The 15832-nt window shown below is 40.1% G+C and overlaps 1 protein-coding gene across 7 annotated transcripts in view; it reads right to left on the bottom strand.

The window, feature by feature from the left end:
• Nucleotides 1-14816, bottom strand: part of LOC134521204 (phosphatidylinositol-binding clathrin assembly protein-like) — a 32697-nt gene extending 17881 nt beyond the window's left edge. For 4 of the 7 annotated variants that reach the window (XM_063347401.1, XM_063347403.1, XM_063347404.1 and 1 more), the window contains exons 1-8: nucleotides 14261-14816; nucleotides 6467-6609; nucleotides 3610-3685; nucleotides 2719-2821; nucleotides 2423-2516; nucleotides 2208-2319; nucleotides 1030-1136; nucleotides 387-428 (exon numbers count right to left, since the gene is read on the bottom strand). In XM_063347401.1, coding sequence (XP_063203471.1) covers nucleotides 387-428; nucleotides 1030-1136; nucleotides 2208-2319; nucleotides 2423-2516; nucleotides 2719-2821; nucleotides 3610-3685; nucleotides 6467-6609; nucleotides 14261-14390 — 807 coding nt within the window. In that variant the 5' untranslated portion in view covers nucleotides 14391-14816. The remainder of the gene's footprint in view (nucleotides 1-386; nucleotides 429-1029; nucleotides 1137-2207; nucleotides 2320-2422; nucleotides 2517-2718; nucleotides 2822-3609; nucleotides 3686-6466; nucleotides 6610-14260) is intronic. The other 3 variants (XM_063347405.1, XM_063347408.1, XM_063347407.1) reach the window with 1 other exon arrangement.
• Between the last annotated feature and the right edge of the window lie 1016 nt (nucleotides 14817-15832).

Here is a 15832-nt window from a genome sequence, read left to right as displayed (position 1 = left end):
GAACTAGCTAACTGTAATCTTTAAGTGTATTGGAAGACATTAAGTTACAGTGAAATGGAAGGTTTTCCTCAAGGCATGGCAAGATGCTTGTGGCTTACATGCCAGTGGCTTACATGCCAGTGAATCTGCTGCAACAAATACTGGAAATTCTTGAAGAATATTTTCTGTAAGTTTTATTGCTTTAAACAATCAAAAGATCTTATTAAGACCCACAAAGTGCAAGTACTGAGTACATGTAATTCATGGGAAAATCACCATACATATTTCCCATATATAAATACATAGAAGAGAATACATTCTCGAGATAAACCACTGCTATGATACACAGCAACCTTTAAAAACACAAAGAAGAAAATAACTGGGTTAATCAATATATGTACACTGACCTGAGTAAGATCTGGAATGTCACCCTGATCAATTCCAACTTGCTGAGTTTACAAAAAAACAAAGAAAGAAAAAAGTACATTACTACATGCAGTAGCAACGAAAAAAAAAAGACAGTGATATCTGAATGTTACATAGAAGCTAACATATTAAAAAGGGATATTCATAACTTTCTGAGCTGGTACAAGTTTCACTAGGTACACACTTTAGAAATCACAAATGCATTAAACCGTGCCTCCAAGCAAACCCAGCTTTTCATCCAGCTTAACTTTTTCATGCAGAACAGCTTACTGGCAGCATTAGAAACACCAACATTGCTTACTGGAACTAATTCTCCATTTTTAGCAGTTACAGTAAAGGAAAGCACTGCAAATAGACTGTAACATTCAGTTCATACATTCTGCACCATTCATGAAATTTATGACAACACTTCAGAAAGTTTAGTATGTTGTCTGGCTAATGAAAATCCCAAGAATCTCAATTCATTTTAATGAGCATATACAATCTTTAAAATACCTAATCTGTAGAATACGTCCTTGTATAGAGAAGTTAAGCAAACATTACTCTGTTTGTGAAGTTGTTATGAATACAGACTACTATACCAGTATAGGCAGCTAAATATCATTTTCATAGATGTAGATTTACCTCTGCTACTTTGAGGAATTCTGACAATTTGGTCATTCTGGCTAGAAATTTTTTGTAAATATCCAAGCCTTCTTTGCACTGGTTCTTCTTCATATCAAAGTACCTTTCTGAGGATACAAATAAAACTTTTGTAAGGTAACAGCCTCCCCAGCAAAAAGCTGACACAGTATTACAAAAGTTAATTCAAGACAAGCTTCAGGGAGAGAACAGACAGGAGTAACTCAAAGCTATTCCAATTTTAAAGTTTACATGAATACCTGACATCTTTTGTAATAAGTCAGTCAATAGAAAAACACTGATTTTTCTATTTCAGTACATTAGAATATAATGCAAAGCGTTATTAAGCATGGATGCGAATCACTGCAATTGTTAAATTTGGTACTCAGAGGAATATTTTCAAGAAGTCAGCTTATTAACTGGCAATGAGGCAAAATATTTTACCATCTGAAAATATTCCTGGTATATATTTATATTTTTAGACCCTGTATCAATACTTTTTGATGTTTGTAAATGGGCTAAGTATCCAAAAGACATCAGAACAGCTACTGAAGTGGTATACACTGAACTGACCTACCAAAAGGAGTACCAATCGCATCCTTCACTTATGGTTTTGCTCTATATATTTAAAGATATTTCATTGAGTAAAAACTAATGGATTACAGAACAAACTGATCAGATGTTTTAACTCAGAAATTTGCTTGAATAGTCATTATAAGGCTTTGCTAAGAGCTTATCGCTCTTGAACAAAAAGGCCTACATGTCATCTACTAGGCTCACGTAGATTCAGGTACTAAGTAAAGGTGAACAGTCAAAGTAGTATGGGAAAACAGAAGTCAGTCATACCGTGACTATACTAAATACTCAAAATACCCAGTATCTCACTACTATTTTTACAGTCCAATTGCAAAGGTTATCCAATGCACATTTATGGTATCTGGCATCTTTGTTTTAGTCCCGCCAATCACCCTCTCATCTCAATTTCTGTTTCAAAATGTATTCTTCTAGGTAGAAGCATATGTTTAAGCCTATGCTAGTTGCCACTGAAACTAAGACAGGCTTTATTTCATGGTAATGGAGCAGAGATTTTATTAAGAAACCGCAGTCAGAAATTGTCTATATTCCTTAGTTCTCTCAGCATCTTTCACAAAAGTTCAAAAGCTAAAAAAATTCTCACATACCTAAAAGATTAATAATCCCCTCATTGTATGCTGCAAAAAGTCTAATGGAATCTTTAAAGAGGAGCATAAAGGCAGCATTTATAACACCATTTGTTAGTTCATTTGGATTTGCCTGTGTAGAAAGCAATAAGAAAGTAAATTAGTATTTAATAAAATAATGAAACTCTCACTTCAAAAATGAGAGTGTTACCTAATACTGATCTTAAAGTACTTACATCGAAATCAAGGAGTGCATCAAGCTGGTTCTGTATGATTGGAAGGGTTTTCAGAAGCTTTTCAGCATTCATGGTTCTCATCACTCCATCTAGCCTACAGAGTAGAAGCCACACGTGTACAAGTTACCAGAAGATCTCAGCGTATTACGCTGTTTCAACAGTACTATGTTGCTTCAAAGGGCCAAAAGGAACACCAATCTATGATAAGCTCAAGTACACCTGGTATTTCGACTCCCTCCACCCCCCCGCCACCCCCAATATGAAAGCCCGAACAAAAGAAGCAGTAACACTCTTACCCTCTTTTCATTTTGGTGAAGTCAACTGCTACAAGTCTATACGAAAGTGCTTTTTCATTCAAGTATCTGCTATATCGCCTAATGAAGGTAGACATATCATAGCCTAAAAGTTAAGCATTTTTCAGTTAGACATTTTGAGAGGGAACAGGTTCTTTTAAGTTATTTTCAAGAACTATTCTCCTACTAGCCCATTTTACATCAATTTGCAGAACTATTTTTCACCTTGAGATGTAATGTTACAGTTTCTTCCCAACTTTCTAAGATTAGGAAAGCATTCATTGCAATTATGAGAATAAACACCTAAATACATTAAAATATTAGGCAAGAACCAAGCAGCTGTTATTAAGATGTTCTTGAAATTAGACAAAAAAATGTATTCCTAGTTAAATACTGAAGACTTTGGTAACTTACCTGCCAACGCCTCAAAAACCACATAAAGACCCAAAAATGTTTTCTACCATTGGCAAGTAATTAAAAGACTTCTTGGACATTTGAAGGAGTTCTCAATATTTATACAGGACATCCTAGTTATCATTCCATGCACCTTAACAGTAAACATTTAATTCTGAGACACTAAAATGCAATGGCAAAAAATAGATCATTGTGCTAATATTCATAAGGTTTATTCTAGTCAGCATTAAGAGTTCACTTCTTAAAATTTACAGCTGTTTATGCACATTACAGACAAATTTCTAGCACTCAGCTAGGAAACTCAGAATCTCGCTTTCCTTGTGTCTACATTCTTGGATGGACATTCTTTGGTGCTTCATGGAATATAAATCATAACACACTTTCATTTCCATGTCATTTGTCTCCTAGAGTGCACTGACATAGGCACTATCACAGAGCAAAAAAGCAGTAGAGTTATTTCCTTCAATGAAAGATCCTTACCCTGCATGGCACTTTTGTCCAGGTAGTTATTTAAATTGAACAAAGTGTTTCGGGATGCAAGATACTGGATAAAGCGCTGTTGGTGAAGAAAAAGTTGAGAATATCATTGTTGTGAGAGTCAAAACATTTAAGATTATTACAAGAAAACTACACTTACCTTGTAACCTCTATCAACAATAGAAATTACTTAAAAGGGAAAACTTTACACGAAAACTTGAAACCACTAACTAGCAAAGCCTCTGAAATCCAAAACTCCAGCAAAAATATAGATTTAAACTAAATAAAAAGATATCACTGCCCATGAATAAAAGGCTGATAACCCTAGAGGAAGCTGCTTACGTTAACTTTGTAGTTTAGAACAGACAAGCTGGAAAACACAAAACAGAAATACCACTCGCATTATCCAAGCTCCTGAAGTTTGCAAAGCTCTACTGCTGCTGTAGAAGTGGGAGATGGGTTAGTTACAAACTTTAAAAGTAATTAGCAACAAAAATGCTTCTGGAACTGTGGCGAGCTGCAGCACCGGTGATATAATTATATATGTATATAATAAATAATATAATATAATGCAGCTATCTAAAAGACATTTAAGTTTTGACAATTAATAGCTGGCTCCATAAATAATGCAAGGGTAAGAGACAAACACATCCAGGCAGCAAGGCAGTTTTAAAAGTTTCTCTGCCACTGTTCCACACAGATCTCCTATGACTGTGATTTCTTTCTTGCTTCTTTGTATGTGTTTTAGTCCTTAAAAGAGGATTATGATCAGTAGGGCTTAAGGAACTTGTTACACCTTTGATCTGAATCCCTCTGCTGCCGCAACATGCAGGGCCTGTTCCTTCACAGTGGAAATCTACCTGTCTGCCAGGTTTGTGTTGTCATGCTCCACAAAACTAGCATATTTTCAGTCGGGCTCAGTATAGCACCTGCTCTCTGGGAACTGTAATGAGGGCTTAGCACAGCAACAAGAAAATTCTTCTCACAAGTACTATTCAAACTGAAAGCAGTACTTTCACCCTCCAAGGGGCCCGAATGATTCCCTAACTTGTCATCAGTACCACCTCATCAGTAACTCCATACGTGTTCTCAGCCTATAGGTACAGAGTTCACACAAGTCTACAACACACAGCTTGACTACTAACAGCTCTGGCACTGTTTTAACTTCTTATTCTCCTTTTCAGTTAGTTTATCTGGTCTTTGTACATCTTAGTACTGCATTCAAAGAGATACAGAAGAACAGCTGGAACATTATCAGGAACAGAACAGTGATATCAAAAGGTGTCTATACACATCTCAAAATTAGTTCTGCATCTGTTCTGAATCTCACTTTAAAAGGGCCAAGGCTAACTCTCACTCTTCAGATGTCAGGGGTCTTGCACTGCACAATGCACAGGTGAGAGTAGTTTTAACCTGTTTCACCCAAAACTTCATCACAAGAAACAGGTAGTCATGTTGAACAAGAAACTGCAAGATAGTGATTGTTCAGAGAACATTTTCACCTTCTGCTATATTTACTTGTACTTAAAATAGAAGTCAAACATCCGGTAATTACTTTATCTGTTTAAGAAAAAGGTTTCTTAACATATTAGAAGAGTGAGGAGTACACTCATGTTCCACCTGAAATTACAGAACTAGTGTTCTAGTCACTTCAGTAGATAAAAAGGAACTAATCTTTTGAATGCACTCATTCAAAGCTGAGGACCAGTTTTGGTACAGACATGAAAATTCAACTGTTCTGCCACTATGAATCATTGTACAGACAAACAGATACTGACTGGTAGCCCACAACTCTAAGTTTTGATTTTTTTTCTATGGTTCAGTTGTCTGCTTTTTTTTTTCTTTTAAGTTTCAGTGTGTAGATATAAGCTGTATTGGAAGAGAGAATAAAATATACAAACTGATTTACAGCATTCAGTTTAGCTTTACACTTGGAATAAGCAGTGAATTTTACTTTGTGTTTACTTCTCATTATCCTCTAATTTCAGCTTATTATTTGTTGAAACTATGATTTAAGCCCATAAATAACTTGGGTAAGTGTTAACAAAGAGCACACTATGTTTTACAGGTCATTTCAATTAAGTTCACAGAGCTTTGGAGAGAGGGGAGGCAACACTAAGTTTTCAGAGCAGTTTAATGGCTGGAAGCAGTATCTTTAAGAATCATGATTTCAATACCACCAGTAGTCAACAGCGATTTATTAGGAGAATGACTACACACAAGTTCACAACTAAACTGTTGCCTGACCACGACAAAGTTTAGTTTTTAAGGGAAGGGCTGTGTACAAGAGGCTACGTTTCTAACGCCATGTTACTGTCTGGTAAGCTTTTAATAAATAGTGATGAAATAGTTTACATGAACCAAATGCAATAGAAACCTGTTTCAGAGGAATGTTAACAGCAACAATATATGAAGATTTAGCCCATTAGATGATAACTTGGAGAACCAAATATTCTAGTTACCATATTCCTCCCTCCTTTATTAAGTATTCTTATCTGTTAAAAGGTTGGCTGCACATTTATGTAGTGCTAACAAGACTCTTTCGCTGTGCTCTTACTGATAAGCACTACCCTAATAAAGAAGAGCTCATCAGAAATTTTTCAAGTCTCTGTTCTAGAAAGGTCACTTATTATTCCCTCACAGCCCAACCCAGATGCCTGCAGGTAAATTGCAAACACTGATATATTTTGGTATTGAAATAATAAAGGAATATCTTATTCTCTGGAGAAGTACTTCACAGCCATCAGCAGCATAAAAACAAAGACCTTTGAAAAACTGAAGTATGTATCTAATGCTTCATAGATTGAGACAATTTTTTAAAACGCTGTCAAGGAGACTAACAGAACTAATAATGTCTTACCTCGTTTCCATACATCATGAGGTGGTGTGTTGTAATTAGAGCTTTGAACACTACAACCCAGCTACTGTTTGCAGTTCTCTCAAAGAGTGTGTCTGCCAACTGTGGAATATTCACATTCATTTCATTTGTGCACTGTATTAGATCTAAATTAAAGAAAAAATAATCAAAGCATTACAATGAGTTATATGCTCAAAGAGGATCATCATGTTATCTTGTGTTTTTACACTGAGAATTCATACTGGAAACATTAGCTTCAGTCCTTTGTTTAAGAAATAATTGAGCTTTTTTACATTCCTTGCTCAAATTCACTGCATTTTACTGAAAGACTCCAAGTATGAACTTCAAAGGCATTTCAATAATTTTATGGAGTCTCAATATCTCCTCAATAAATAATGTGCCCAGCAGAAACACTATGCCAATTTCTAAATTGACCAAAAGCCAGTGTAGACCTTCTGGATGCTCAATGCCTGAAGTCATTCAATCTAACCACAAAAATGAAAATCAGAGAAGCAAGGAAAAGCCGAGACATCTATACCTCATGAGATCAACAGGCAGCAAGTACCCTGCAACTCCAGCCTAAGCGTGAACACTGACACACATGACAGCAAATGAGATGCTACAAACCTGTAATAAGCTTCTTTTCTATAAATATCAGAAGCAAGAATTTGCATCTATACACCTTCCCACTTAACTAAAATAACCTAATCACCAACACACTGAGTATTCTATGGTAGATCATGGCAGGTCTCAGGCTTTTGTATGTAAAAAAAAAAAAGCTCCTTGTGTCCAGGACCAATTATAAACTCAATAATAGAACATTAACTTGGGAGGTCAGAGTCTCTGCCCGAGTATTCGTACAAAACTAGAACAGGCTCCTGCAGATACATGGGAAAAAAGCCTGCCTGAGAATGCCAATGAAAGCACTTGCTGAAAAGAGAGCAAAGAACTGAACCCAGGACTATTCTAAACCCCTCAAGACATGCACAGGAGACATTTATTCTCTCTGAGCTAAATTTGTCTCAGGTGTGATCAAAGTACACCCTAAGGACTGGGCAAGGCCAGTAAAACAAACACCTAGTTTGAAAAGCTTCCTTTGTGGCCTCTTATTTAAGCCAAGCCTCTAAGCAGCCTGTTGGCTGCAGAGCAGCATCGCTGTTTACATGGTTTGTCTGGACAAGCACTTGAAGAGGGGCAAGTGCTGGGGAAGTTGGGCAACAAGTGAACACAGAGGTGCCAGCACCACTCAGATAGCCAACTTATTTGTCTTGTTAGCAGGATGTAGAGGACAGACTACATTATCATTAAGTAGTTTAAACATGAACTTAAGACACCACGCATTGGTAGTTTAGGGCAAAGTACTTCATAGAAATAGTGCACTTAGAATTTCTATCTGTTCTACTGCACAGAATATATTACAGATGTATCTTAATTAAAAATCTGTTTATTAAGAACATAAAGTCCTTTGATTAAGGATCACTGTTTAGAATAATTGAATAGCCAGAGTAATTTTAACAGAGTAAAGAGTTTTAGATAGTATCTTGTCAAGATAGAAAACTATAAAATGCAAATTCTAGTAAGTTACTGATTTCATTCTGATGTCAAAGATTTCCAAATACGTACAAAACATGCAAATTGGGATGAAAACTTTCATCCTTACAGTAACACACAAAAACACTCTAGTAAGTACACAACAAGAGCAGTTCTGAAGTTTTAAGCAAGCTATACATAAAAATCTTGTTGTTGATGTAGTATTAAAATATTTCAATATTGACAAATTCGAAGATTCTCAAAACCAAGTCACATGATAGATGCTGCTTACCACTCATGGCTGTATCATTGTGAGATGCTCTGTCAAATTAAGTAGTACTTTAAAATTTCTAGAAGACCAGAGAGTCTGTAGACAATTATTGCCCCATATAATGGAGCATGTCCCAATTCCAGGTTTCATACATAGAGAAAACTGTAATGTTAATTCAACAGCCTCATCTATTGAATGAGAATTTTGTTACAACATTTCTAAGTAATTCTCTACCAGCACACATTAAGGAAAAGAAGTCTTCCTAAATCAAATCAGTTTCTAAGCAAACATTATGAAGACACTGCTGTTAGATCTTGCTCAGTATTTTTGATGTAACTGCCAGCACAGAAGTGACACAGAACTGTTACAAGTCCTGTTTTCCTTTTACAAAACTCAAACAAACAAACAACAAAAGCCCCAAAAACTCTCCACAGGGCAATTACTACTAGGCAGCAGTTAAATTCCATTGATCTGCTGAGGTCAAAGACCACACAGATAGCCTATTGAAAATACTATTTCTGCACAAAGTCCTTTTCCTTCACACAACCACTAAGCAAGTCAAATTTTTCACTGAAGATTTTCAGTATTAAGAGTGCTTATTAAGTAATAGATTAAACTGGGAGGGAAGATGCAGGTTAAAAAACAAAAAAAACTTTCTGCTCTCAAGTCAAATTAGCCAAGACAATTTCATTCATATTTTGCCAGCACTCTCCACAGAGATCTCAATCTTGTCACCTTCCCTCAAGCTACGGTCTACCAGCAGATGTTCCAGTAGACCCTAAGATGATGCTGAACAACTCGGAGATCCCTCACATATAGTTATGTCTAAAACTTATAACAAATGTGTTCTTACAGTGCTGCTCAGGCACAACGTGACACAAATCCTACTGTTAGCAACCGTATCAAATGCTGCAACTGATCACCTCCCCTTAAGCCAAACATCCACAAAAAAAAGCTCTGGCTTATCATGCCATCATGAAGGTTTACTACCACAACAAGCCATGCAGATGCCTACCTTCATAAGGGAGCAACAGCCTTCTGCTTTGGTACACAATCCTAAAAGAAGTCTTCTGTCAAGTGACAGTTAACAGACTGGAAGTTGATTGACCTCTGGTGCGTTTGAGAAGTTCACACGTTGTTGTTCTATTCCCCAAGATTCCATGTCCCAGTAATTCTGTAAAAGTGCTACTAGGGTTTTCCAGCGTGGGCTACTTGCTTCTGCAAGATTTGAGCTTAACCATTTTAAAAAGCAATCAAAAGGGAATATTTCATATACATACGGCTACTCAGTGAGTAATTCAAGCTGTGCTTGAGATTAGAGGACCTGAGTGAGCTGCACTTCAGGCATGTGGTGAGGACAACACATCCTGGCTCCCCTGAAGATGATTTTTATTGAGGGCGCTTAGCATAATTGTGGTCTTTGGCTTCAAAATCTCCCTGAACACACAAATAAACCACAGTTGCCAACACCAAAGAACGCATGCTTAGGCAAATAAAACATCTCTAAAATACTAACCTAAGAGCGAACAGTGAAAAAAAAATCTCAGTGCGTTTTATAGGCCAAAATTGGACTTTTCTAAGAGTGTATTGCAAAAACTTAAGTTTAAAAAGACTCTTTCATAAGGCTACTCCAGGCAAGTTTTTTTATTACTATTATTTTACAGCTAGTAATAATAAAGCTAGCATCACATTTGAATTCTAGCAATTGAGATACATAAAAAAAGCAAGTGTCATTTCTCTAATATGATTCTTCTAAATCTGCAGTAGGAATATCTACATCGAAACAACTGTATAGATCCGTTTCAGCTGGCAGCAAAGGAGGAAAAGGCTATTAACACCATGCATGTGTAAGGATACAGGAACACACACACCTGAGAGACTGACAGCTGGGCAACTGCATATGGATGTTGGCAGCAAAAACTGGAATGAAATGTGTTGGGCAAGTGATGCTCGTTTTCTTATCACACTACTTATATAAACACTTTACAACTCAAAGGATTTTGCCAATTACCCAGAGGAATCATTTCAACTGCAAATGAAACTGTGGTGCTATTTCTAGAATGGAATTTAGAAACATATTAACATCACACAGGGGGGAAAAAAAAAAAGAAAAGAAAAAAATCAAACAGCTTTAAACCAGAAAAGTACCATAGAGGTTTTGAAGCAGCCTGGAAAAGCTGTGGAAATCTTACTACCTAGAAGAGTACCGAGGATTTCTTTTCATCAGCTCATCTGAAATACTGGCACATCATCTATGAAATCATACAGCTTTTCAGAGAAGAGCATGCATAAATCCAGATACTTAAAAAAAATTTAAAAAAAATATAAGGTTTTTGGAAAATTCTCAACAGGCATTGACAAAAACTGACACTTTTCAACTTTCAAGTACCAAGAAGGTAATAATTTTCTTGATTCAGGAAGATGTCTCTCAAGGGAAGTGTAAATACGTAAGTTGAAGACAATAATAATGACTTAATATTCTCCTATCTCTTCCATTTTGTCACAGGACTGAAACTGCTCTGAGACAGACATAAGAATTAAGATCATTTTCGTTAAGCCTGGCAGTCTTGGAAAAAAAAAATCATTACTTTCTGGAAGTTGTACCATAAACTATAGATTACAAATACAAAAAAGAGAAGAGCCACTTCAGCAAACTTTCTCAATGTAGCCTAAGGAATGCAACAATTCATTTGAAGTTTTTAAAAAAAGCTTTAAGCAATTGCTAAATAAAAACCCCTAAATTTTAGACTATAAAAGCATTAACTAATTTTTTGTTCAAGTCAAATTTCCTCAATTACTGTATTGAAAAGCTTCACAGATTACTAGAGTGCCTCAAATTAAAGACAGCCACCTTACTGCCTGTGGAAGAGTTCAAGACATAACTCTGCAAGAACCACCCTGCATCAGCACTCACCTGACAGTCAGGAGCTCTAGCTGCCAAAAATTAAGAATGGGCAGATACAAAACCAACCCAAAACTGTGACAGTCATAACATGATATTGTTGGCAAAACTTAAAAATTTGCAACGATTTGATGGAGACCTGAACTTTCTCCTAAAGCAAAATGCTTAAGAGCCTAAATCTGCTACATGATAGAATTTTACAGCACCTGAATTACCACTTCTCACAGGACTTCCAGAGCTTGTATGGGAGTTTTAAGTTTTGATGAGTAACACAAACATTTACCTCCGCTGCACTTCTTAAGTGGGCTGTATACAAGTTAAACAGCAGTCAGTTTTTCCTTTATTACCATGTTCACTTAAAAGTTTAAAATACAAACCCTAAATTAATTGAATTTTTCTAAATTTTGATCTACACGCAAGTCTATTCTGCCAGTTACCAGCCTGGATACAGCTTTAATTTATTCATTTTTTATTATGGCTTTTCAACAGTTAGCCAAGAAGAGAAATGTCACCAAAAACATTACCTACCCCCACTCCCCCGCAACACAAACTCAGGAGGGTGAGGGGAAGTGACAGAACCCACACTGAGCGAAGAACAGACAAGACCTTCAGGTGCTCCACTAAGAGAAAAGATCAGCCTCTCTCTAACATTTTATGTTATCCTAAATATTACAAAATACTACAGAAATAGATCTGATGACTTACTTAGGACATCATGACCTACTTTAAAAGGAAAAAACCCCAAGTATTCCCATTGACATTGCTTAGGTTGTTTTTTTTTTTTTTTACATGTGTGGTTTTTTTGCTCTTCAAGAAAAATTATGACTATACCACTCAACAGTTAGTAGCCAGACAAAACCCAAAACTCTTAATACTAGTTCACACACTGCATGTGTAACATCTTCCTGTAAAAATCCATATTGTCATATTACAGTTTTTCTTGCTGAGGAAGCTTGGCAATAAGTGGATTTTAAGAATTAATCTGAATAACTGCACAAACTGATACTCCTCCATGATCCCTGATACAACTACAGCAACACTTAAAAACATGTTCTTGGTGAGGCGTTTTCTTGAGCAGCAATTACACACAATACCAGATGATGCAGCATTTTTAATGACACACACATGTAGTGACCAAGGTACAACTAGCAATGTTGCATTAAATCCAAGCTATGTTTTCCTTTATATCGGAAAGTACTTGCACTGTATGTTTGAAAATACATTTTGTGATTACCACTATCTTATCCACTTGCATTTAATACAAGTTTTGTGTACAAGTGAAAAAAATAAGAAGTGCTATGCAAAGTCTTGCAGATGTTTGAAAAGCAGGGCCTGTGTATATTCAATGAAGACTGGAGAATGTTCATACGGTGGGTTTTTTTTTTTTAACACCTTACAGAGATATTTGTGATAACACATTTCACATCTTTATCTTTCCCACCCTACCAAAGCATTCCTCTATTTCAGATACCAATTCAGAACAACAAGCTTTTTGTTTGTCTTAGATCAAAGTCTGAGAAAGTGAATTACACCAGAACACAGAACTCATGTGTCACAGAATGGGACCTTCAGGAGACTGACAGCTCTAAACAGGTTTGTTTCAGAAGATATTCAAAGGAATTTGATAGTCAAAAAACAATCTCAGTTTATGACATTCTCAAGACTTGTTCCAGGTTTCCATCTTCTTATTTTGCAAGTGTAACTTATAGTAGATTACATTATCCTAAGGATATTTTCAAACAATACACTACATCTTTTAAGCTTCAGAAGCTTTCAAGCTATTGAGCAAAACTGTCACCACTTTCTGGCTTCCTGTTATGTTGCCATTTCTGGACTCAAGGGTTACCTCATTTAGTTGTTCTACCACAGGCAGAACACGAAACAAGATAAAATAAGGTAACTTTAAAAAAAAGAAGTTGTCAGCTACACAGTTTTAAGGCTTTTAATTTTAACACAGTAGCTGCAAATTCATTACTGTAGCTAGATTCTACTCCTTCAGATCAGTTACAAATGTTTTTAACTATTTGAGCCACATCAAAAGCTCTCACACCAGAAGTCTATACTAACAGATGAGCATCAGAGAGCCAAACTATCGTCAAACAATATAACTGAGTACGCTTCTTCCGAAAGCCTGAACAGACTCCCCTTGGCACCACCAACTTGAACGAGTCCTGCAAAACTACCAGCCCGCTCCCTTGGCTTTAAAGAAAACAGCATAAAGCTTCATGTCCTCTTTCCTCTCCCTAATGGAAAGACACACACACTTCACTTTTAGTAGACGGTGACCGGTACGGTGCACAATGTACAAGGTTTGGAGCATTCAGGGCACTTTCGAGCAGTCAAACAGTAACTTCAATTGCTATCCAGTTACTAAGACCTGAAGCAAAGCAACACCACTGATACTTCTGTAGATATCAAGGGTAGCTTTCTGCACCTTGGGGTATACAGAAAGGAGTTTTAACATATTAAGTTTAAATACATCAGCAGCAACACACTCTCATTCTGGAGAGATGTTATTGGTCCACCTTCACCCTTCCCTTTACCTCGCTTAAGTCTTTTTGCCTCCTTTCAAGAGCTGTAATACAGACAGCTATGATATTTCAAAAAAGCTAGAAATACTTAAACGGCTGCACTCCACCAGATGCACAGAAGGACGAAAGAGCACTTGAAAATTTAACTTCTCTCTCACAACCGTAAAACCACAACCCTTAACCCACCTTTTCCCCAGGTGCCGCATTAATAAGCGCATACATATATCCATATTATGTACTTATATATACAAGCACATAATATACCCGGAGCACATCAGCCAAGAAAGTCTCACCGGGAAGAGTTCACAGGGTTGGAACATATCTGTTTCCCGGGCGCGACGGGGTGTTACAAAGCTCACCCCCTCCACGCGTAAAATAAGTTTTGAAGCACAAAACTGCCAGGTTCATCCAGATTTACGCGTGTGTGTCTCCTCCCGCCTCCCCCCGGTGCCATCTCCCCCCTCCCTCCCTCCGCGGGAGGGCAGAGCCCATGCCGGCCGTCCCGGGGCTCGGAGCGGCTGCCCGCCCCGCTCCCCCCCGCCCGCCGCCGGGCTCCTACTCACAGTCCAGGTGCTTCTTCTTGGGGCCCATCACCTCGTGGGTCGTCGCCTTGCAGACGGCCTTGGCGACGGCCGAGCCGGTGACACTGTGCTGCGCCGCCGTGATGCGGTCGGTGATCGACTGCCCCGACATCCTCGGCGCGGCCCTGCCGCCGGCGGCGGCGGCTCCCCCCGCGGACCCGCCGCGGCGGGCAGTAACAAGGCCGGGGCAGCGGCTCGGTGGCGGGGTGGCCGGGGGTGGCGAGCTTTCGCCGGGGTGGCGAAAGCTGCCTCCTCAGGGGAAGGGCGCCGGCAGCCCCCTCCGATGCGACGCCGGCGAGGGCGACCGGGGAGTCCTCGCCGGGCTCCGCCTCACCGGCTCCCCTCGAGCGGCGAGGCCGGTGGCAGCGGGGAGGGCTCTTCCCGGTGCCCTGCGGCGCGACGGCGGCCCCTCTCCACCCGGCTCAGCTCCCTCCCTCCGCGGGCTGCGCCCCAGCTTTCCCTTTCACATTTACGCTCCCAGACAAAATGGCGGCGGCCGCGGCGGCGGCGGCGTCAGGTGACCGCCCGCCTCGCGCTGCCCGCCCCCCGCCGCGCCCCGCCCCGCTCCGGAGGCGCGGGCGGGGCCGCGCGGCGCGCGCTGTTCCCCCTCGCGCTCCGCCCGCCCCTTCCCGGGGCGGAGGCGCGCGGCGTGTGGCGGGAAAGCGCGCGCGGTGCCGCCGCGTGCCCCGCTGGCCTCCTACGTCACGGGCGACGTCAGGGGGCGTTTGGCGGGTCGTGAGCGCGGCCCGCGGCGGCAGGGGCCCCCGGGGGTGCGTGGGGGGGCTCGGTCACACACACACACACCCCCGCCACCAGCCCTTTGTTCTTCGGGTGGATTCAAAATAAAAAAAATATGAAAACTTGCTGGTTGTCACTGCGTTTCCCGCGGCAAGGGGCGGCCACGTGATGTCAGAGCGGCGGAGGAAGTGATCTCACAGTTTTCGGCGGGACGAGTTTTCCTGTGCAGCCTGTACCCATACCTGTACCCGTAACCCGTACCCATACCCGTACCCATACCTGTACCCGTAACCCGTACCCATACCCGTACCCGTACCTGTACCCATAACCTGTACCCGTACCTGTACCCATAACCTGTACCCATACCCGTACCCATACCTGTACCCGTAACCCATACCCATACCCGTACCCATACCTGTACCCGTAACCCGTACCCATACCCGTAACCGTACCTGTACCCATAACCTGTACCCATACCCGTACCCATACCTGTACCCGTAACCCGTACCCATACCCGTACCCGTACCTGTACCCATAACCTGTACCCATACCCGTACCCATACCTGTACCCGTAACCCGTACCCATACCCGTACCCGTACCGGTACCTGTACCCATAACCTGTACCCATACCCGTACCCATACCTGTACCCGTAACCCGTACCCGTACCCATACCTGTACCCGTACCTGTACCCGTACCCATACCTGTACCCGTAACCCATACCCATACCCGTACCCGTACCCATACCTGTACCCGTACCCGTACCCGTACCCGTACCGTGGGGGCTGCTGCGGGGACATCAACCCCATCCCAGCT

Source organism: Chroicocephalus ridibundus, chromosome 9, assembly GCF_963924245.1.
Source record: "Chroicocephalus ridibundus chromosome 9, bChrRid1.1, whole genome shotgun sequence".
NCBI lineage: Eukaryota > Metazoa > Chordata > Aves > Charadriiformes > Laridae > Chroicocephalus > Chroicocephalus ridibundus.
Note: the sequence above shows the minus strand (reverse complement) of the source record. Positions and strands in the feature narration are given on the sequence as shown.